This window comes from Pectinophora gossypiella, chromosome 3 (genome assembly GCF_024362695.1).
Source record: "Pectinophora gossypiella chromosome 3, ilPecGoss1.1, whole genome shotgun sequence".
NCBI classification, from domain to species: domain Eukaryota; kingdom Metazoa; phylum Arthropoda; class Insecta; order Lepidoptera; family Gelechiidae; genus Pectinophora; species Pectinophora gossypiella.
In genome coordinates this window covers 1,262,602-1,287,940 of record NC_065406.1, presented here as the reverse complement: position 1 = coordinate 1,287,940, position 25,339 = coordinate 1,262,602, and the positions used below count along the sequence as shown (strand labels likewise).

At 38.7% G+C, this 25,339-nt stretch overlaps 2 protein-coding genes across 3 annotated transcripts in view; one reads left to right on the top strand and one right to left on the bottom strand.

Moving 5' to 3' along the window:
- Positions 1 to 25,339, bottom strand: part of LOC126382225 (tRNA (adenine(58)-N(1))-methyltransferase non-catalytic subunit TRM6) — a 460,488-nt gene that overhangs the window by 128,012 nt on the left and 307,137 nt on the right. The window lies entirely within an intron of this gene.
- LOC126382231 (innexin inx1-like) overlaps positions 1 to 25,339 on the top strand; it is a 77,258-nt gene that overhangs the window by 25,468 nt on the left and 26,451 nt on the right. The window contains exons 2-4 of the mRNA XM_050032032.1: positions 4,921 to 5,397; positions 9,646 to 9,753; positions 13,560 to 13,715. Coding sequence (XP_049887989.1) covers positions 5,149 to 5,397; positions 9,646 to 9,753; positions 13,560 to 13,715 — 513 coding nt within the window. The 5' untranslated portion in view covers positions 4,921 to 5,148. The remainder of the gene's footprint in view (positions 1 to 4,920; positions 5,398 to 9,645; positions 9,754 to 13,559; positions 13,716 to 25,339) is intronic.

Sequence of the window (25,339 nt, the reverse complement as noted above, 5' to 3'; positions counted from 1 at the left end):
TTTGGATAGAAGAAAATCCTCCGTTTTTCAATAATTCCTTTTCAAACTCGTGATGGCATTTCTTTTGTATCTGGAAATGCCGGATCGCTTGGAACGCAGCCTGAGCTGGCGGCGTGGCTTGGAAGCACGTTCCTTGATCCACTCAGGTGAGAAATCACGAAGCAAGCCGAACGAAAAACTAAAGAATTCCCCAAGTATTTGTGTTCTTTCTGATAGGACAAAAACAACGATATGTTTAGCTCCAGAGTCAGAGTAATGTTATGAATCGGCTTATCAAATTAGGTCCAATAATACGCTGTAACAATGTTGAGTAATCATAATATTAAATTGTATTGGCACGTTAAGAATAGCCTGTGTATTACGTTCGTAATTGTTTTCATAGTAAGACTTTCATAACATCTAGATTCATCAGGGGCCTTCTCGTCGTTTCGATGGCATTCAGATTTTTTCAGCCCAATATTTTGCCACCCGGACAGAATTTTCGGCGTTTTTGGGGTCTTAGCCAAGTATGACAATCGATTTCGTTAAAAAATAATTTGACATGTCATCTTTTGATAATCCTATATGTATAAGCTTCCATGCTGTTCTGGGCGCGAATTAAAATCATAAAACACGTTTCAGCTGCTAGTCTTACCGGGCATGTCGTAAAATCAGACAAAGGGATTACGTCCTAACATGATGGACAATTGCTATGGGCGATCCCTTGTCACCATAAGGTGTGTCATATCCACCTTAGGATTTAGTATCAACAGTGGTTGCAATTTGTCTCCTGATTATTTGTGCCTTTGGTCACCTCATTAGGGATTACGGGCTTGAATTTATGTATGTGTTCATTTTTATCACTGTTATTGTCCCCGGTGACATTCACAAAAATCACTTTGTGATCCCTAGTTTGGTTAGGTAGGACATTACAGGCTGATCAACTGATTGTCCGAAAGTAAGACGATCCGTGTTTCGGAAGGCACGTTAAGCCGTTTGTCCCAGTTATCACTTACTGATGTAAATACGTAGTCGTTACATGAGTCATGTCAGGGGCCTTTGGCGGCTCAATAATAACCCTGACACCAGAAGAGCACACGATAGAAGAAGATTGTTATTGTCGATTGTCATAATCGTTTAGTCTAGTATAGTCGTATAGTAGCCTAGTCTATTCAACCTTAGTTTCCATCTCGGAGGAATCGTTTCTCCCGCGAATTGGAGTTAAATTGATTTTTTGGTTTCTTTTTTTGTGGTGTTTGTTGTTATCTTGCAATTTTACTGTTGTGGCCAGTGAACAGCGTGAAAATTGCTCTGTTTTCTCTAGAAAGTGCTGCTAAACGAGCCATCACGTTTTTGGTGACAAATCGAACACTTTACACGGGTGACAATGTTGTGACCATCAATTTGATTGTTAAGTGTACTAAGTAACGTCACTTTCGCTAGAGAAGATTCGGGTCTGGTGACATTTTCAGTGTTAATCACGGATGTGGGGTTAGTGATTGGTGTCGCTTTTCACTTGTGCTTTCACAAAGAAGGATAAATATTGAAAACTAGCTAAATTCGGGGTAACACGGTTCCTCTTTTCCAATTAACTAATTTTAGCTTACTATTTTGAAAAATGCAAAGACCCATATAAAATTTCACCCTCTCTTTGAAGGGGTTCCGGGCAGATTTCCAAAAAAAACATGCTCAAGTTTTTTGTTAGTCACAAATAGTCCGCATACAAATTTTTAGCTTTCTACAAAACAAAGGACAGTCTCACAAAATGATTTCGACAATGTCCCCATCGGGAATCGTACCTGGATCTCCAGATCGTGAGCTCAACGCTTAAACAACTAGACCACGGCTGTTATAAAGCGTTTCTTGCTAACCAATCAAGAAACTTCCTTCGGCCAGTACATCAGGGTATGAATAACAATGCATTCCACCTGCTACTGCCGATATGTTCTCACGTTGTACAGTTTGCATCGCAGAGAGCCACTAACCCAAAACATTGCGATAGAACAATTGTTCATTGAGTAACCGCTGTATTTGCACAACTGCCTGCACTGACCACTTGACAATGTTGCATATTTGTCCAAGAGGTACTCTTAAGTAATATTTTGTATTTAGGCTACAAGAACACTTGGAGATATCAGGGTGGTCGTTTTCGTGGTATTTGTGAAGTTGTAATATTTGTCTATACAAGAGTCTCGGTGGTCTAGTGGTTAGAGCGTTAGGCTCACGATCCGGAAGTCCCGGGTTCGAATCCTGGTGGGGACATATAACAAAAATCACTACGTGATCCCTAGTTTGGTTAGGACATTACAGGCTGATCACCAGATTGTCCGAAAGTAAGATGCTGCGTGCTTCGGAAAGCGCGTTTAGCTGTTGGTCCCGATTACTACTCACTGATGTAAGTAAGTACATGAGTCATGTCAGGGGCCTTTGGTGGCTCTATAATAGCCTGACACCAGGATTGATGAGGTTGGTCACCCACCTCACAACCCACACGATAGAAGAAGAAGATAAAAGTTGAATTCAGCTGTTTAGATCTTGAACGGCGATTGAAACCCATGACACTCAGATGTAAGTCACGCGGTCCCTGAACAGGGCTATCACGGAGTTCTAAAAGTGTTATTTTAATTCATATTGCGGCGAGTGTAATGGGGACCTTTGCGCCTGGAATAACTCGGGGGGGATTATTTGACGATTAGACACGTAAGGTCTTAAATTGTTAATTCATATTTTGTTATTGATATTATCGAATGACATATTGTTTGTTATTTCAATAGTTTATATACATTCGTCGCAGTACAGTCGCGTGGCACAGGTGCGAACACGTTGTGACCCATTTAGCAGAGCACACCTTCAATTCATATTGTTTACAGAAGCCTTGCGATAAAAGGTCAATGAACTTTCCTTCTATCAGGTGCGAAACACATTTGCAATCGATTTATGGGTTTCGTGAGCTAGGCTATAACCGTAAAATGGTATAAGAAAGGTAGGAGTGAATGATGAAAAGCAATATGGTTTGAAATAATATCAAGGGACGGATGACTCTATGGTTCCGATACATGGTCCCTCGATTATTATACCTCTATTATGTACCTCTATCATAACTTTTAATGCAAGATGAATTTTGTGGAAGAATGATATATACAGGGTGTTAGTGACATCGTAACGAAAACTTTGAGGGGTGGTTCAGGCCATGATTCTGAGTTGATATCAAGTAGAAATTTCCGTCGCAAAAGTATGGATTGGAAAATAATTAAAAAGAAAAGAAAAATTTTCATGAATTTTTTGACACGAAATTCCACTTGATATCAACTCAGAATCATGGTCTGAACCATCCCCCTCAGTATTCGTTACGGTGTCACTAACACCCATACCTACTTATATGGCTATCGTATGTACTTGTACGGGGTGTAAGTGTCATCGTAACGAATACTGAGAGGGATGATTCATCTGATTATTCTGAGTTAATATCAAGTGGAATTTTCCATCGCAAAAGTATAGAATTGAAAATAATTTAAAAAAACTAAAAAAAAATCATGAATTTTGCGACGGAAAATTCCACTTGATTTTAACTCAGAATCATGGTCTGAATCAACCCCCTCAGTATTCGTTACGATGTCACTAACACCCAGTATATATACATAATATCTCGCCTATTTCCCGTTGCGGTACGTAGAGACCACAGAATTCCACTTACTACGATCCTGACACATCACTCTAGCTTCTTCCAGACAAATACTTCATCAAATACTTCATGCATACTAGCTGGTTGACTCTTGACATTTCTTTAAAACATTTTGGATTTGATCGCAGTACATACGCCTAGGCCTTCCTCTTCCAACTCTACCACTTATACCCGAAGAATAGAAGAATTAATTTGTGAAAAGATTGTCCTAGAATGAGGATAAAAACTGCTCATTTCTCGCTTTTTTCGCTACTGTTGAGTGTTCTTAATATTTGTAAATTCCCCATACTATTTGAGTAAACAAACATATTGTTTTCGTTATATGTTTACACTTTACGCAGCGTTTTATAAAAAAACATAGCGTTATATTTATCCGGGAAGAAGAAAACTTAGAAAAAAATATTTTCAATCAAAATTGGCTGATTTTCTTTTTCGTAATTCATCCTTCAGACAGGATATACTCCACATTGCTCCATTACATTGCGCTCATTTATAGGAATTTAACATGAATTTTCTGAACTGAGAACTGTAAAAATTTAGGAACACTCAACAGCCTACATTTGAGCTTTTAGTTTTTATCCCCATTGCGTCATAATTTCAACATTCTCAAGTTACGCTTGTTTTATAGAACCAAAGAAACCTTTGTTCAGTAACTATGAGAGCTTTGGTCCAAAGTCCCGCAGTCAAGATTACGCAACAGCAAGTGTCCAGTATCTGAGCAATCACAAACTGTTGTATTGTAGTTATATCACCTATTGGAGTATTATGACACTGCGCTGTATCGTGTAAGCATCTCCGCGTAGTTGTCACGCGATATAGCAGTTAAAATACCGTCACTCATTCGACACCGCGTGTTGTGTTCCTGTTTTTTTATACTATACAAACACTGCATGGTAACTAGCTAGCGATATTTATCGTATCGATGAAGAAGAATTAATTTAAAAGAGTCAGTCTGAAATTATATTCAAATAAAGGCACATATTTCAATGGTAGAGCCATTGCAATATTATTTTACTTTAAAATCGTCCAACCATTCTAGATCGTTTCTTACGAAAGTGTCAATAAAGGTAGTGTCATTTTAAAGTCAATATTGATTGTGAAATGAATTATCTTATTCATGTAGTAGGTACTTTCAATTCACAATTCCGAAATCCTATACTCAGCTTGTTATTTTATCCCGTCATTCAAATAAGAAAATTCGTGTTAATATTATTCTTCAACTCGTCAAACATTTAATGTGATGTTTATCTTTGTTTCAGATTCCAACCGATGAAATCTCGACAATAATCTCGTGACACATTCCATGAGCGTTTCGAATATCAATTAAAACAAGACTGATTTTATATTAGGATAAGTTGAAACGCACATTCCTCCCAACGAAGTTCAAAATCTCATTATGGCATAGATTAACGTAAACAACCCAAGAAGAGGCAGTGATAATTTGGTAGTAGATGATTATAATGCTATAGAAGTGAAAGAGGAGCAAGATGTTTAAGTTACTAGGAGGGTTGAGTGTGTACTTCAAGTATCAGCCGATCAGGACTGACAATGCGGTGTTCCGGCTACACAACGTGTTCACGACGGTACTGCTGCTGACATGCTCCATGATCATAACGGCCACGCAGTACGTGGGACAGCCCATACAGTGCATAGTGAGCGGGTTACCAGTCCACGTGGTCAACACATTCTGTTGGATCACCTCCACGTTCACCATGCCAGATGCCTTCGCCAGAGAGGTAAGAAGTACAAAGTATATGAAAGTTATGTCTTGAACAGTCGTAGAGTATTCAAAAGGAATTAGTTATATGCGTTCAAGTGCTAGAGCTGTTCGATAACATTAAAAGATGATTGCAACTCGTCGTCTTAAACTGAAAAACCAAGTAAGCGCCATTTTGGAAATTGAATTCGCATGTCTTTTTATCAAAACCTCGATATAAATCGAAAAATTAAAATTGAAGGTTTTATTGAAGAAAATCACATTAGAATACGTTTCTCAAGAAGACATCACCGTAGTTATGTCTATAAGACAACAAAATGTGATTTTAACAAGTGTCCATTATTTGTCAAATAATTGTTTTAGCTCCTTGTAAATAAGTTTCTACTTCAAGGGCACCAAATATTGTGAGAACAAATAACCGGAAGAGCCCTGTCACAAGTTATGTCACTGTTTGTTGTGTTCACTTCTGGCTTCCAGCCAATGCTGGTTTTGGCAAACTTTCGGTTTCATTGTCATGTTTACATACTAACGTATGTAGCCCTTGGTAACCCAAGGGCTACCTTTTATCCATATCTTCCCCCTTCTTGGAATAAGGCAGAAATGACTGCCAATTACTTAGTTTTATGACAGATACCCTTGACCCTTTCCTAGCTAGAGGATTTCAACATGCGTACTATATTTATTGGGCGGAAGACAAGAGGGAAACCACTGCCCTATTTTTCCCTAAAAAAGTAGCATGGAGAATGCTACACCGACAAGTGCGTGGCTCTTAAATTTATGATGACTAATATTTAAGGTCGTCTCCCTAGCGTTATCTCGTTTTTCCCGGGGTCCGCTTACATATTTGTGTGAATCTAAGGTGAAGATTCTAAACCTTAATATCTTCCTAACTAGGACGTGTCGGCTTTTATCCTTGTCCAATAGGTCATTGCTGTAAAGCTTACTACAGTGTAGCGTAATATGTTTATCTGTTAATTACTCGTGAACATATGTTGCATCTACTAATTTACGACTCATTGTGTTTAGTTTGGAAACACTGGTATTATTTGGGCCAAATGTCTCCTCCATTATTAAAATCACCCATAAATTGGTCATTGATTGCGTTTGCAATATTGTTATTATTCGTTACTACAATATAGAAAACCAAATATGCTAATATATTAACTGCTATAGCGTATTTTATGAATGCTTGTTTTATACCACCATAATCAATTTTATACTATTGCAACACAAAGTCAAAATAATAAAACTAACGAAGAGTTTTGTCATACAATATAGTTTATACAAAGTATCAGTCCTAGTTCACGAGCATCGCACAATCATTACATTACATCATTCAATTGTGTAACTATTTACTTAAATCGCCTACGAAAATTGAAAAGTTCATTCTTGCCGTCCGTCTGTATCAAAGACTCAAAGTCCGCGGATGCCGTTATAAGTTAGAACACTAATTTTCGCCACCAGCAGGATTCAATTGGTCCACACGTCCTCAACTGTTTGCCACTGCCGCTGCGATTCACTCATAACTGCTCACTTCCTCCGACGCGTACGCAGTGGCACGTGAGCAGCCTAAAGATTGGATTGCGTCTATGCTAGACCTCATTATCTCGGCTTTTATCTTTTTGCGGGGTCATTTTGCAGATAGCTTGTAAAACGTATGAGATTTGCGATTATAGCGATGTTTATGTTAAGTTTGTTTCGTTTGCTTTCGAAAGTTAGGAGAGGTTTCGTATAATCTCCTCGGTTACGGTTCTAAGAATGATTGTCTATTGCAATAATTAGGACTTCTATAAATAGCATTTCTGATATTCCGTATATGTATAAAAATACCGAAACCAAAATAGTCGTATGTAGTATGAAATGAGGTTATCTTAATAAATTCTTAATTAATTTGAGTTATGACTTTAAAAGTACTAAATTCATAAGTCAGTAATCACGGTTAACAGTCAAAGAAAGTCTTTCTAAAACCATACTCGTAGCGTTGCAAAAATTATCACGTGCTCCCGTTTCCTAGCACTTGAATGGGTCTTATTGTTTCAAATGAGTGTAGCCTTCCGGTCAGCTTGGGTCACAGACCCAGATCTATTAGTGACGTTTATTAGTTCTGTCTGATCTTGTGAGTCTGTGGGTGTCGTGATTCACACGGTGACGTGACAAGCACATCATTGGATGACTTGAGAGAGCCCACATTACAAGAGCTGGGTAAAAAATACCCCATTGAAATAATCCATCTTTAAAATCAATTTGCGTATATGAAAGTAAGTGTGCAATGTCATAAAATGTGAAATAGCAATATTGCTTTCTCAGATGAATTGTTTCAGTGTGGTCTTTTAGATCCATTATGTTCCTTTAATCACTGCATCCGTGATCTCGCTTTGTTTGTACCTATTACTCATTTTATGTTTCTGATCGTTCGATAACTCATCGCAGATGCCGTATAGGGAATGAAACTGCTACGGTTGCACATTACTTTAATATTCATATTTCAATATTGTACTTTGAGCTCTGAGGTCATAATTGTATGTCGCTGTGTGGTATCCTTTTTCTCAGAATTTGTGACGGAACTGTCATAAGCTTTAAATGGAAAAATTGACATAACAAACAAGAACACTTCTGATTTACCTAACTACTGTTTCTCAGACCAATATAACAGTTATTTAGTCAAATGATTACTGTCGCAGACTTAAAATATTAGTTATTTTTTATCACGCTAGGAACACCTTTGTTGGCTGAAACTGTCTGTTAATCGTCATGTCATGTTCTTTCCCTTGTAAATTTAGGTACGTTCTCTGGTAGAAATCTAATCGAATTTAGTTCAACGACTCTCGTTTCCTTTCACACTAGCTTTATTAGTTTTCCGTACAAAGGCCCTTCTAGTAAATCAGAACTTTGATATTTCCTAGACTTGCTCAGCTCCAGTTCAAAATGGTCTCCAATCTTCGTCACATCTGTCGTCGCCAATTTCTGTCGCTTTACGATCTTTCCCAAGAAATGCTGTATATTATATGGACCATATAAAAACCAACATGATTGAACAGCAAATTGGCTTTTGTCGTTTTACAACTAGTGTGCTTGATTCATTTGATTGCATTTGCGTATTAGTACTCTGGACTGGACTTATGAATAGAATTTGCGCAGCCGGTTTACATGCGACTGTAAACCCAACGGTATTTCAGATGTTGGAAATTGACTTTTAAATGTTTTGAAATGTGATCCTGATTTGAATGGAAAATATTGTGTTTTCGACTGAATTGCTTCATACTGGCATGTGTGCATATTGCCGCTTTCTTTTTTAGTTTTTAATGTTACCAATTGACACTATAGGGGCGCCTACTATTTTAGTATGCTGCGCCACAAATTAATTTCAAGTTTTTTTTTGGGTTTGTGCTAATCACAACCTTCAAACTCTACATAGGATGTCTTAAGCAGTTTTCGTCTAACTACTATGACTTCGATTATTGCTTTCTGTTTAGGAACTTCTTCAGTCAAAAATGTAAGGGCTATTACCGGTTTAAACAAGTAATAATCTAGTTTTAAAGTATCAATAATCATATATTACTGGCCGGAAATTGTGCCCTTACCGGGACTAATAGTCCGGAAACCCTATTAAGTATGTTCAACTGTTACAACACATTTTATAATACGATTTATTTTCGGCGGTTTAATGTATGTATTGTGTTACGTAAGATTTCACGGGGTTGCCACCGATTAGGCGAAATAATATATCCTAGATATTATTTTTGCTGATTGGAAGTTTTAGGCGTATTTGTTTTCAATTTTGATGTGTGCGTTAACACAAATCAGTTAGATAGAAATAAAAATGTGTTTTTTTTTAGTAATAGGATATTATTTTTTATTTAATAAATAAATACAATTGTTTTAGGTTTACGCGGTTATTATCATAATTAAAACACATAATAACGGGTTCTTACCGCGTTTAAATCAGGGATATGAGACTCCCGATATTTCGACACTGTTGCAAGTGCCATGATCATGGGATGACTGATGTCATATCCCTGATTTAAACGCGGTAAGAACCCCTTATTATGTGTTTTAATTAAAATAAATACAATTTAAAGTTAATCAGAAACATAAGTAACTTCGTCACATTCATCCAGAACTCTGGTTTTGACCTGGTGCAAACGAACCCATCACGCTCTTGCGGCATTGCCGTGTTGTAGAGCCACTGATAGGCCTTGGACCAGGTTAGACGCAGACCTAGGGTCACCCCGATATTTGAGTTATTTATTGTATATTTTTCTGGCAGGTCGGCAAAGAGGTGGCGCATCCCGGTGTGGCGAACGAATATGACAGCACACAAGAGAAGAAGTACTACACCTATTACCAGTGGGTCTGCTTTGTGCTGTTCTTCCAGGTAACATTAATCCTAACAAAAAAAAAAACATGTGAATTGTTGCCAAGACGAGATCATATCGATTGCAATGTCTAAAAGTTATCAAGCAATTCATCTAAGAAAGCAATATTGCTATTTGAAATTTGTTTGCATTGCGCACTTACTTTTATATGCGCAAATGTCAAATTGCAATATTGCTTTTTTAGATGAATTGCTTCGATGTGGCCATTTTAACCCCACAGATCTCATGTAGAGCCAAGCTTCTAATTCTACATGCTCTAACTATACAAACCCTAAGTTCACAAATTCAACACGTTTGGCAAAATGTGGGGCTTACCCGTTTCGTTACCTAGGTGTGGTCCTAGGGGGTCGACTAGTCTTTACGCACGAACTATCAGCCATGTCATATTAACAACTAGCTTTTGCCCGCGACTTCATCCGCGTGGCGTGTTATAAAAGAGAGATCTTTGTGTGTGTGGGAGTGCATATCAAATTTCAAGCATCAAACTTAATCAGTTTAGATTTTTTCATACAATTTTTTTTCCGCTAACTCCCATCTTTCAAAATACAGCCATAACTAAACTTTATATTTACTAAGGTATGCATGCATGCTAGATATAAATTTCGATTTTTTCATACAAATGTTTTTTCCCGCTAACTCCCGTTTCCGTGGGAATTTTGCAATATCCTGTTGCAACTAAGCTTTAACTTAACCAAGGTATCTGCACGCCAAATTTCAAGCGTCCAACTTAAGCGGTTTAGATCTTTCATACAAAAGGATTTTCCCGCTAATTCCCGTTCCCGTGGGAATTCCGGGAATTCCTTTCTTAGTGCACCTCTACGGTACGTAAGCTACGTCCCTTCCAAATTTCAAGTGCCTACGTTTAGCCGTTTAGGCTGTGCGTTGATATGCCAGTCAGTCAGTTTCTCCTTTTATATAAGATTTAGATTAGATTGAAATGAATGCTATAATTGTACGGCACCTGATGTAAGAGTAACTATGCATTGCTCGATAACTAGAGCTAAAATATCACAACTATGATGTTCTTTATAAGTGTCATGGACCTCAGAAATCGTAGAATACGACCAACTTAAATAGTCGTATAAATTCGAGACAGGTAGGATGTTTCGCCACTACCAGTATAAGAGTGGTAGCCACAAAAAATAAACGGTTGTACAAAACTATTGTCTTATATGATGGGGCATTACGCAATTTGCGCACGACCTTGGTGAGCGTTTGCATAAAGCGTGTGAAACAACAGATTTTGATAATGCGCCGACTTTATGGCATATCGTAATCGGATGGATGATTCTAGGAATAGGAATGTGATCTTCTCATAGAAACAGTGTATTCATTCTAGAATGAGTACAATAGGCGGCCTTATTGCTATGTCGCAATCTCTTCCAGGCAACCTATAGGAGATATTAAACCAGCCACATTAAAAAACAATTCTTCTAACTAATCTTCTTCCAATAATATTCTATAACAAATACTACAAAAAAAAAAACAAATAAACACGTGAAAATATTTCCGCTGTGCAATTTCCTCTTACGCCAAACGTTCCGCCGATCTGATGCATTTGTTTACACAAAAGTTCATGAACACTTGCATCGAAACAGTCATAAAGTCAGATTACAAAACAAAGGTCAACCACCTCACGCGATCGCAATATAAATACAAAAGTGAAAATAGATTGTAGGTGTAGTACTTGCTAACTACATAATCACGATCGCCTATTTATATGTGGCGGTTTAGTCACAAAAGTCGCAAATAGAGCACTATTCGTCACAGCTTGGTAACGGTAAACGACTTTGTACGTAGTATGGAATTTCCGTGGCCTTATAGCGAACACCACGAAAAATCACCTTCGGTAATTCACTGGAAGACATCGCTTGAGGCGATAAGGCCGACATTTGCTTGTCTATTGCGAGATTTTGTTAACAAAAATCCTTCAAAATAGATTTTTCAAAAAGCCGTTTATTTAGGTTTAAAATAACACGGACTATCCGTGTCATGCAAGAAGTCCCGCGGCCTTATTATGACTTGTCAAATAGTTTTATTTATTAAAATTCGTCGATTTCTTTCGTGGCGCGGCTTATTATTTTAAACCTATTTTTATCTTTAGTCTTCGTTTTGGTTTTTCACTGAAATTGTCTACATTTGTCACGAGTAGTCACGGCTAGTGACTTATACCCGTATTCTAAGATGTTCACTCGACTCTTCCTCCATCTGACTCTTCCTCCACTCGACTCTTCCTCCGTCCGACTCTTCCTCCGCTCGACTCTTCCTCCATCCGACTTTTCCTCCACTCTCTTCCTCCACTCGACTCTTCCTCCACTCGACTCTTCCTCCACTCGACTCTTCCTCCACTCGACTTTTCCTCCATTCTACTCGGCCTCATCTCAGCTGTATTTTAAGTTGACATTTACGTCCTCAAGGACGACTCCTCAAGGTTGACTTACTGAAGTCGAGCATTTCATACTGCCAACATAATAATACGAAAATAATGCGTCTTGCCCATACTAGAGTAACTTCAATCTCTCTCTCTCTCTTTATTTAAGAGCTGCGCTCTTGTCGGTGGAGTCATCGCCATTACTCCATAGGTGGAGTGTAGAACGGTGGTTGCCCCAATCGCCTTCCGTTCCGCAGTATACCGACCAATTTCTCAATCGGTGATGTTCTAGCTAGAGCCCTACCAGAATCCATTTCCTCGGCCTCCAACCAGTACTGAGACGCCTCCTCGCTACGTCACAAGATCATCATAGAACCTAAGTAGCATTTTATAGGTTAGCCCGTTCCAGTGAGCTACTCACTACGTACTGCTAATCCTGTCGCTGTTTGGTCAGGGACTGCTTATTTTTATAGTAACTTCAATACGGGTACTAATGCTAACAAGGATTACAGACATATTGCATGAGTAGACAAACATTAAACTTGATGAACGGTCACAATTCGGTCACGACGGTAACGGTAACCCAGACACGCTAAGAGCTGACGTGTTTACCGTAAGTATCGACAGATATGGCCAATGACCCACTAAGGACACGTCTGTTACCAGCTACAGCTCATTTCCCCAAACGTGTGAACTTCATGTATGCAAATATGCAGGAGCGGATCCAGCTTTAATGTCTTTGGTCACCGGGTCGCGACAACCTAGATAGGTTACAGGATAGGTGGATAGGTACGGAGATCCATAGAGAATTACATAAAATTGTAGGGGCCACCCGTGACCCAACCTGTCGCCCAACTAACCTAACCTAACCCAACCTGTTGCCAGGGAGGGTCATGACAATAATTTAAAAAAACTAAAAAAAAAAACATTAATTTTGCGACGGAAAATTCCACTTGATACCTTTAATAGGTATCAATGGGGAAAATTAATGTTTTTTTTTTTAGTTTTTCAGAATCATGGTCTGAATCATCCCCCTCAGTATTCGTTACGATGTCATTAACACCCTGTATATAAATATTTCTCGAGATTTGAGGAGCTCGGTGGCGCAGCTGTAAACGCGCTCGGTCTGCGATAGTTGAAGTAAAGCAACTTTCGCAAAGGACGGTCATAGGATGGGTGACCACAAAAAAAAAGTTTTCATCTCGAGCTCCTCCGTGCTTCGGAAGGCACGTTAAGCCGTTGGTCCCGGCTGCATTAGCAGTCGTTAATAACCATCAATCCGCACTGGGCCCGCGTGATGGTTTAAGGCCCGATCTCCCTATCCATCCATAGGGAAGGCTCGTGCCCCAGCAGTGGGGACGTTAATGGGCTGATGATGATGATGATATAAATATTTATTATATTAAAGTCCTTATCAAAGATCTTTGTCCCCAGGCCATAATGTGTTATACACCCAAGTTCCTATGGGATGCGTTCGAAGGCGGGCTCCTGCGTACCATCGTGATGGGGCTGAACATCGGCGTGTGCCATCCAGATGAGAAAGAGAAGAAGAAGGACGTCCTCATAGGATATCTCATCAGGCATGAAAGGGTAAGCTATAGTTTTAAGAGCTACATATATGCGTTACTAAGCAGCTGTAAAACCAAAATGATTTTGGTTTGCTCAGAGTTCTGCAAAAAAAGTCTGTAGTTTTTAGGTTCGTAATTCAAATTCAAAACGTTACTTTAATTCTAAACTTAATAATAGAAGGATACCTTTAATACTGTATTGTTTTTTGTGGAGTTTCTTGCGTCTCTTTTTCTCTATATAACAGGTTCCAAGTACGTTCATAATAAAAAAATCTAAAAGTAGCTATACTAGTACTTCGTTTGTGTACCTACTACAGAATCATCATTCATAATTTCGTTCACGATCCGGAGGTCTCGGGTTCGAATCCCGGTGGAAAATAAAATACTTTGTGATCCCTAGTTTGATTAGGATTTTACAGGCTGATCACCTGATTCTCCGGAAGTAAGGTGATCCGTGCTTCGGAACGTTAAGCTGTTTAAACCGTTGGTCCCGGTTACTACTTATTGTAAGTAAGTAGTCGTTATATGAGTCATGTCAGGGGCCTTTGACGGCTCAATAGTAACCCTGAAAAAAGCGGTTAACAGTTTCGAATCACTTTTCTCGCACGTCTATGCGTTTTACGTATTCGAACTTAGCCAAATGGCCGAGACACGTCACCATTACGTCAAATACTTGAGAAACGATCAGAAACATACGATTTTCGATTAAAGTAGTACAATGTCCCACGGTTGATTTGAAGAAAGGCATTAAATGCGTTACTTGGTATTCTACGAAGTCGCGTCGTGTCTGGGAATTCCTGGGTGCATCGTGCGTTGCGTCACTAATGCGTGGGTTCAACGGTTCGTACGCATACGTTTGCTGCGAATATTAGAGCTCTGATCAACTCTATAATGCGTTTTATAAAGTTGGACTGCGTTTGAGTAAACTCTACACTCCCTCCAGTTGATTGACTAGAACTCTGAAAAAGCATAACTACTATGCTTAAAAAGTTATGACAAATTAATATTATGCGTAACTAATAATAGGACAAGTAACAGTATGCCATGTTAAATTATTACATAAAATTTTATGAATAAAAACAGAGAACTAACAATAACGACCTCCGTGGTCCAGTGGTTGAGCGTTGGGCTCACGATCTGGAGGGCCTACCGAGCTTACGTAATATTAATTACTTTCTTAAACTGTCCAAAAGTAAGTTTTGATTATCAATGGGAATCTTATTGTAAAAACGTATTCGTAGCCGTTGGTCCCGGCTATTAGCCGTAAAAACACCTCCACCAACCCGCAGTGGAGCAGCGTGGTGGAGTATGCTCCAGACCCCCTCCGGTTGATTGAGGGGAGGCCTGTGCCCAGCAGTGGGACGTATATAGGCAGTTTATGTGTATCTTCATATTAGGTATCGGCGTGTTGGTGTTAAGATGATCCATCATTCACGATCTTACCCATTATCTTATCTGCTCCAAATATAATTTCGCGTTGTTACACGAAATTATATTACCGTGTGTATCATATAACAGTGTTCAGTTATACAATGAAGGACTTTCGAGGCTACTGTCATCAAAACTATAGATGGTGCTGAACGCTTTCGTTGTCTTAAACGTTGTACCGGGTGAGAGCCTTCAGCGCTCCCCATTTGTCCGGCCAAGTAGTTAATACCATCTGCGGCAAATCTACAATAAGTCACGCCAAAAAAAAGCTGTACGCTTTAACGTGATAATCACCTTCTCATTACTCGGGTACATAATTATTCCAAAATACAATGCATTGGAAGAAGCATAATATAAAAATCATTGTTGCTTGATATTTGGCTCATATTATGTATAGAAAGAATTATGTTGCTACCTATATTGCTTCTCTTTAGTTTGATTAGAATAATATTGTGCCTGGTGTAATAAAAAGGGTCATCACCATAAACATTTTTTTTTTGTTTTGGTTTTCCCCGAAGGGTAAGGCAAAGGGAACTATGCCCATACAGCCATGTCTGACGTATTTTTTTTCTTGATGATTAATGAAATGATGAAAGGTGATGATGATGAAACCTAAGCCCCCACCCTCGGAGTAGACTCCTACTCCGAACCCCAAACGAATTAACTCGAAAGTCCGCATAAACTTTCGAGTTATGAAGCGGCTTCTTGACACGAAGCGAAAATAGGCAGATACACTTTGTTCATTGAATACTCCAATATAATAACACTCGCGAATGTCTTCCGACTAACTTAATGCGATCATTAACCACAAAACACCACTTCGTATTAATTATTTAGATTACTCAATGAAGAAAGCAACTGTCCCGTTCCCGTTTCCCGCCAAAAAGCCCAACAAATGTGTATGTTTGTTATCCATGAAATTAGAAGGTTAAAGGAAGGAGGAACGGAGCCTGGAAAGTTCTTCATTGACACGTGTTGTGTACAGATATTTAACTTTACCTTTGGATAGTTTTAAAACCGTGGCCGCTTACTATGGGTCTCGTGAGGAGGCTCGGTGTCGCTCAGCGGGCAATGGAGAGAGCTATGCTCGGTATCTCCCTGCTCGATCGAATCAGAAATGAGGAGATCCGCAGGAGAACTAAAGTCACCGACATAGCTCGAAGAATTGCAAATTTGAAGTGGCAGTGGGCAGGACACATAGCGAGGAGAACCGATGGCCGATGGGGCGGAAAGGTTCTGGAGTGGCGACCACGTGTCGGACGACGCTCAGTGGGTAGGCCCGCTACAAGGTGGACCGACGATCTGGTGAAGGTCGCGGGAGGCCGCTGGATGCGGGCAGCGCAGGACCGATCGTCGTGGAGATCCTTGGGGGAGGCCTATGCCCAGCAGTGGGCGTCATACGGCTGATGATGAAGTTTTAAAACTATAGTTGAGCAGAAAAATTGTAAAAAGGTTCCTACATAAATTAATAAATAAATTGTTTTTTTTTACAGCTTACTTAACATATGCATTTACAATTTTACATGGTTGTACATTGTCTCTAAAATATAATAAACCATCGTATCCTAAGCTAAGTTCTTACTTGAGACTTAAAAAATTAAATAAAATAAAATATTTTTATTTTTCTTCAGTATTTTTTTTTTTTTTTTGCGTGGTGGAGTATGCTCCATACCCCCTCCGGTTATTGAGGGGAGGCCTGTGCCCAGCAGTGGGACGTATATAGGCAGTTTATGATTTATGATTTTACAATATCGAAATTGTGGACCTCCCAGTAAGCAATTTAATATGCTCTTGAGACTTGTGTTACATGCTTGTGAATAACCTAGGGAAGAACCAGTATTAGGCAGCCAAGTTACATTTTAAGAACATCTAAGGCCCCGTGCTGAGGTTTTTATTGCAGCAACTATTCCTCGGCTATACAGTATACAGGTTGTGAGAAGCTGCAGTAGTTTTAAAGCGAATGAGGCGTTCGACAAAATTTTATTTTTTTGACGTGTCTTATTGTAGATTTGCCGCAGATGGCATTAACTACTTGGCCGGACAAATAAGGTAACTTAAGGTAAGGTAACAAATAAGGTATCGGGAGTCTCATATCCCTATTTTAAACGCGGTAAGAACCCGTTATTATGTGTTTTAATAAGGTAACTTGTCTGTCTTATGCTGAAATGTTTCAAAACGAAGTCGTGGCTATAGTTTTGCGGTGGAGTAATTATAGCTACGATTACGCCTCTGGTCTCGTACTAATCGTTTCGACACCCCAGCATTATGGTGCGTGGCGAAAAAATCACAAATCGTGACTTCAAATCGAATTAGAGACACCAGCTACTTTTTGTCGTCGGTCAATGTACTGGGAAGCGTTCGTTGTTCGGTTACGCAACAACCAGCTTCTTTAACCATCGATGGGTAGCTACAACCACTCTATAAATAGTCAAGAACATAACCAGTAATGGATGGTGTAATTTTTTGCGCGTTGGTCTATCGGATTCCGGTTTGGAAACAGTGATTGCTGTTCCCGAGAATGTTCCCAAACTGGGAATATACCCGTTGTAAAACTCTTTATTATTAAATACACTGGCTGGTTTTCCTTTTCAGTGTTCTTTCTTGTACGGTCACGAGCATTAACCATGTCACATTAACTTTTCTGACAAATTGAACTGTAAGTCTCCCTAAATGTTAAATATGTTAGTGCGACAGAGGCCCCGATTCCTGCAGACACCGCCTAAATTTATTTTAAGTTATATCCGTCATTTTCATATCCTTCGAAAAGGAAAGGGACGGATGATTCACAGCTCTTAATTTTAGGAAGAATGAGTAAATGAATGAATAACCCGGGCGAATCAAAAGGTACGTCGCTGGTATGCAATCCGTTTGACGTGTGCTGTCAACATAATTCTGTCGGGTTATTGGCCAATGTAAAATTTTTAGACGGTTGGTTTAGATTTGTGCTTAAAATTGACGTGTGTTCCATAAATTTTATGCTTGTCGATTACCCGTCCCTTTCCTTTTCGGCGGATAAGAAAATGACAGATATAACTTAAAATAAAATTAGATGGTATTTACAGGAATTAGCACCAGAGCCTCAAAGTGGGTACATTATATTGCTCATGACTGTACTCTGGTCTTATCTGCTTAAAGGTTAGGTAATAAAGCTCTTTTTACATAAGTTTTACGTCTTTTTACTGCCGAGAACGTTCCCAAAGTGGGAAAATTCGCGGGAACGTCACATCACCATTTGGAAAGTACTATTCTTGGTTCGTTCCACGGTTGAACTTGCTTACACAAGGGCTTTCCCGGTTGTATCGATTCTTGGTCACGTCCATAATGTCGCCCTCCGGGTCTCTGTCACGAATATTTGGTCAAGCTTGTCTACCGTGACTGCAATGGGAAATTACCCGCACAACATTTTTACAGATTATCTTGTAAGGTCCCTTTCCTTATTAAAACGGAATTTGTAACAAGTATTACTTTGACACTTTCAATATACATAAGATTCTTGAAAAAAAAAAATCAAAAATTTGAATTTGGAATTTCAATTTGATTTGAATTTGACACTTCAATATACTATTAGTAGGTATGTAGAAGTTTCAAGGAATAAAGATCAACATATACATAACATAATTATACAGCCTATACACTTGGGTACAGGCCTACCCTCAATCAACCTGAGTGGGGATGGAGCATACTCCACCACGCTGCTCCACGGCGAGTTGGTGGAGGTGTTTGGGCTAGTGGCTCGGGACCAACGGCTTAAGCGTGCCTTCCGAAGCACGGAATCTTCTTACTTTTTCGGAAAATCAGAATCAAAAATAATACAAAAAATAAAAGTTTATTACCTCCACAAAATACCTCGCTAACAAAAACACAGTTATTACATAAAATTCAACCATATATTGAAATCAATCAGAGCCGTTTATTTTTAAATGATGAATATTTTAACAATCTTTCTTTTTATTTAAGAGCTGCGCTCTTGTCGGTGGAGTAATCGCCTTCATTACTCCATAGATAGTGTGTGATTTTAACAATGTAACTTTTAAATTAAATAAAATTAGACTGGCGATAAAAACGTGAATTGTATATTAATGTACGATAAAAATGATAGAATAAAAATATATAAGGTTTGCATCGTCAGGTATGACCACTGAGTCATTAGTGGCGTATGTATAATTCTACGAATTTTGTTTAGGGGAGTTCAGTTCCTGTTTTATTAATTTATCGATGTGGTTTTTCCATTACTAAAATGTATTTTCCACTTTTTGTACGGAATTATTTTCACTTTCTAAATATTATACTTAATTTTGTAATTTACCTAACTTCCATATTAGTAACCCTTTCTGTCAAACTTATTATTTCCTTCTTCTCAAACACTACATTTCAAAGGCCTCGAGTCTCTCTCTCTGTCTTTGTGTGTCAGTGTCCAAGTTTCACATCCATAGAGGGCTATACTCCATACTAAAGTTTTGACGCATCGTTTATGTTCATATAACGCATATAATTTACTGCGTGGGATGTTATGTTATACCGTCAAAATGTTTGTAGTTGGCTATCCCTCATAGTATTTCTCTATCCATTCAATACGAGTTCATCCCGTGTCCAGTCATTGTTACCTGACATCCGCTGCCACATCTGGCGGATGCTAGTTCCCAGCCTCAGCAGGTGTGTGATCCATCACACCTTGCTCTGTTCGCTTTGTATGCTGCCTTGTAGCAGCCCGTTTTACTCGACTTTGCTAAGTATACTTTAGAGGCGCCAATTCTGATACATTGTAATATTATTATGTTCACTTCAAAAACCTTTTTACTCTATCGTGTGGGTTGTGACTGTTGTGAGATTACCAACCCCATCAACCCTGGTGTCAAGGTTACTATTGAGCCGCCAAAGGCCCCTAACATAGCTCATGTAACGACTACTTACATCAGTAAGTAGTAATCGGGACCAATGGCTTAACATGCCTTTCGGACAACCAGGTGATCAGCCTGTAATGTCCTAACCAAACTAGGGATCAAAAAGTGGTTTTTGTGATATGTCCGGGATTTGAACCCGGGACCTCCGGATCGTGAGCCCAACGATCAAACCGGAGGGCGTTAACTTCACCTTATTTTAATTTAGTCGGCTAGTTTTAAATTTAGACCTATTTCATTTTTGCACCTATCATAAGCGAAGGACGGCACTGTATTAGAGCCGTCAAACTAAATTAAAATTAAGTTGGTGTCTGTCAGAATCAGTAACCCGGAAATGTTCCTAAAGTGGGAATGTTCCTGTTGTAAAAACTCTTCTTCTATCGTGTGGATTGTGAAGTGAATTACCAACCCCATCAACCCTGGTGTCAGGGTTATTACTGAGCCGCCATAGGCCCCTGACATGACTCATGTAACGACTACTTACTTACATCAAAGTGATTTTTTTTGTGATTTGTCCCCACCGGGATTCGAACCCGGGACCTCCGGATCGTGAGCACAACGCTCAACCATTGGACCACAGAGGCCGTAAAAACTCTTAAAAAAGAGTAGTGCCATAGGTTCTACTATTCATTAGGTTACAATTAACAGTCGTTTTAAATAGTGCCGTCCTGCTCTTATGATAGGTGCAAGAAAGACACGGGCTAGGGTTTAAATTTAGAACTATCAAAAGAACTTATAGCAAGGTTGTTGTTTTTAAAGTGAACATAATATTATAATGGACATAAACTTATGTTCGTTATTACTCTACGTTAAGCTTCGTTCTTTAGGCTCTACATACATACATACACACATACATAAACTCACGCCTATTTCCCACCGGGGTAAGCAGAGACTATAGAATCTACTATTCAATAAATTTCAATTTACAGATAGTTTTAATAGTTTTGTAATTCTACTTGAAATAACAATAGAAAGTATTTGATTCACATTTTTTTTACTGCCGATCGGTCGTACAAAGTGAAACTGCTCATTGTAGCATTAAATAACAGTTTTTGAAGACAGAACTTGACCAACCACTGCGTGTTGATTTAAACAAAACAGGCGTCATTCAATTTTCGTTTCAAGCATGTCGAGAAACGACCTTACTAATAAACTTGGTCTAACTTTTTATACCGAGCATAACCTAAGAATAAGCAAAATCTAAACGTCTATGTTAAGGGAATGTTAGGTTGTTTTGGACACGTAGAGCGGATGAAGGATAATAGAATTGCAAAAGCGGTATATAAAGCGAAAGTTGATGGTAGGGCTGGCAGAGGAAGACCGAGAAGGACTTACATTGACCAAATTGGAGATGTCCTTAGAAAAGGTTTAATACGATCTACTCCGGCGTGCGTGTATGAAGCGATTGATGAATGTGGAGGAAACAAGAGAAGTGTGTCAGGATCGAAGCAAATGGAATTCTATAGACTCTGCTTACCCCGGTGGGAAATAGGCGTGAGTTTATGTATGTATGTATGTAAACGTCTATGTTATAAATTAACCCTCACGCTGGTTTAATGAATTATGATGTTGCCATATTGTGAACTTGTTAACTATTCCTAGTATAACCTTGGAATAAGGATGAAATGGGTAGACATTTTCTTATGATAGCATATCATCTACTATTTTGTTGCTCTGTCTACTGTAGATACATCAACACCCCGGACACTCCATACAAAAATGTCATTCTTATCGTGTGCCACCTTACCGTGTAAGTGCGAGCGAGACAGATGGTCGACGCGTGCCTCCCCTTACTTCTTACCGGCTTTCGGCCATTTAAACTTGAGGTAAGACCCCGAGGGGGTGAGGTAAATATAGGCCGGCGGCTGATACGTATTGGTGGGGGGCGGAGAGTTACCGTTCTACACGTAGCGTTATTCTTTGTCCTATGTCGGATTAAGTTTTTTTTTTATAATTCGGTAGCAAGCACTCCACAATTTGTGTTCTTATGTTCTTTAGTTCCACTGCGCTTTTTGCCCACTTAAACTGTACAAATGTGTGTTTACTCGAGTGTGGTGGTCTCATTCACAAAGTCCCATTGATATTGTTTTTATCAGTGGTTTTTATTGCATCTGTTTTGTAGTCGCGTGACGCGACATGTTTCTTGATAATAACTTAATAATGCCACGTGAAATTGCGCGCTTGTGACTTAGCGATTACGTGGCGAACGGTTAGGCAGGCAAACGCGTGTAATCGTGTATGAATGATATACATCTAACTGTTCTTTTTATACTTATTTTTGAGAAAGACATATAATGTCAAACGTGTCTAGCATATTACAACAACAGCGTTAATAGGTAACACCATTCTAAAAGCTCTATAATAGGGCGTCAAGACAATTTCACAACGCAAAAACAGCATTCTTGAGGAATAGTTCCTTCACCATACAGTTCATAATACCCAATCACAAAACTATATAATATCCAATAAAAAAGCGACATCGAAGCAATTAATCTAAAAAAAAAACAATATTGGTATTTGACATTTGTTTGCATTGCGCACTTACTTTCATAATTGTCAAATTGCAACATTGCTTTTTTAGATGCATGAATTGCTTTATTGTGGTCATTTTAACCCCTCTCTGTATGTGGTAGGTACCCGTGTACCAGAATTATCGTAGGTGAGATTGTGGTCAAACGCAATCCTATTTAGGTAATAAAAAAATACACCTTAAAGAACTACCTAAGAAAATACAGTATTCGATTAGTTCTCTTTAGAAAGCTTTGTTATTTGAAAGCTTAGATTCTGGTATGAGGACTGTAATTAAGTTGATTATATCCCACTGGAGTCAGCAGATTATGGAATTCCATTTGATTCAATCCTGACATACTCTTGCTTCCTCCACATTCATCAATCGCGCCACATAGCCAATAAGTTTTAAAGCTTCTACGCGTTAAGTACCTTACCCTTAGCAACGTAAGTACAAAAATATCGACAACAAATTAGTCTCTTCCCAATTCAAGTTTTTGTCGGCAGCGAGTTCTTGTCACCATAACGGTAGTACAAGTTGTCACGTCGCTACTGTGACCAATCCACTTGAAACCAATTGAACGTCGGCCCTTTTAATGCCTTAATTCTTCATTCCGACCACATTATTAGGACGTGCTTACATGGATGTATCTATTAGGACTGGAATTCGGATTTAGAATAGAAATTATTTATTATGAAAGGATGCCACACACACAAAAAAAAGACAAAAAAATCACTTACAATTTTCACAAAACGGAGACGGTGTTATCATATTGTGTCGCCGAGATTCCTGGGGGGGTTAAAAAGGCCACAACAAAAAAGTATTGCTGTTTGCATTGCGCACTTACTTTTATATGCGCATATTTCAAATTGCAATATTGATTTTATAGATGAATTGTTTCGATGTGGCCTTTTTAAGCTCCTAGGAATCTCAGCGACACAATATACTAACTCCTAATTCTACTCCTTCTAGACACGTTTATGTAAGCGGGTTTACCATATACATAATAAATTGTATTTTTTTTATATAATTAAGCAACACCGCGGCTCCTTCTTCTACCCTTTGACCGTGATGGAGGGAGGTGTTGAATTTTCCAAACATTTAAGTAATATACAGTCCTATGACCAGAGACATGCGTCTCTGCAAGCATATGGAAACTTGGTATATGTAAATTGGATTGTTTTACTTAAAAATAAAATGCTATACGTATATATGTTATATTTTAACGAACATCAAGTTTTTTTTTTAATTTCGGTATCTTATTTTTATTTACCTAGTTCGCATTCTGCCTAATAAAATGAGTTTGCATGTCTATGCGTGTGAGGCATTCATGTAATAAATGCATGGGCATCTTCGTTGTGCAATGGAGATCAGATGTGATGAGTTTCGATTGAAATCATTGGTCACATTCCATTCATTCACTGTTCGTTCATGCGGTGTGATTGAGTAATGTACTTTGTCACCATGTTTTAATTGGTTGCCTGATGTGTCCAACTAACCATTGCATGATACGATTGACTACACCACGACAAGCTGATAAGATAATGCAATGACAGGAATATTGTACTAGTGGAAATATCACATATATACTAAAACTTATGCCCGTAATATCTAGTGCCCGAGCTACTAAGTAACCTTGCAGCTTAAAAGTGAGTAGAAAGTATGAGAGAACACTATGGAAGGAAAATGAATGGGGATTTGATTGTTTATGGTATGATTTTAGAATGGTTAATAAATAGGGGATGGGAGGTTTTCTGGCCACGTCTTTCCCTCAGCGTTACAGATTCCGATGTGGTAGTAGTATTACAGCTAGTTACATAATATGTAATTTAATATTTTGACGTTCAATAAGCGCTAACTTTGCAAGCCAATTTTGAAAAATAAATAATTTTGAATTTGAATTTTGAATAGGACGGAAGGAAGTTTTTTAACACTTTCAAGGACAGAACGTCTAATGATCAGATCCCAAGGTGTCGTATTACCTATTATGAACCAATGACCTATGATCTCTGTCCTTGAAAGGGTTAAAATTATAAAATGGTTGTCTATTATTAGATTGGAGTCGGAATGTAAGGTGCATTTGTTTTTTGGTTAAAAGGAGAAAATAAAGAGAGTAGTGAAGTAAGGAAATACATATCCCTTTATGTTTTGGTGATCAACCTGCAATGTCATCTAACTAAGAATCACACCTCAGCGAACATTCTGTTAGACTAACGTGGTAGGTGGTGAGCCGTATCGCAGTCTATAATAAATAATAATTTTTAGGATATGTCCCCACCGAAATTCGAACCTGGGTCTTCCGAACAGTGAGCCCAATGTTCCGGCACTGGACCACGGAGGCCGGATTTTATAATAAATAATAAGTATAATATGTTTACAGAGATAACAATCGCTCAACCATCAACCACATTACATGCCCGTATCTATAGTAATGTACCAGTAGCTATTTAATGATAGCGGCTTTTTCAAGTGCAAACCTTGACATCATCACCTCGACACGAATGCGCCTGCGTCTGTGACATTTACATTATCCATATGAAGCACCGTTGTGTCGTCGTGTGTGCAGTAGTTTTAGGCGGATGAGACGTTCGTTATGTAAAAATTGACGATTCAAAGTGTAAATATGTTACCAACTGTATAAAGATATTTTTGAATTTTATGTGACTATTTTCTCGCTTTAAAGTCTCAGATACAAGTACATATTTAAAAAAAAAAACGAAATGTAAATGGTAAACCTAGCTCAGACGCTGGTGGGGAGCGGAGAGTTGCTGAGTTTATTGCTTGGCACTTTTATTCCTATGGTACTCAGGA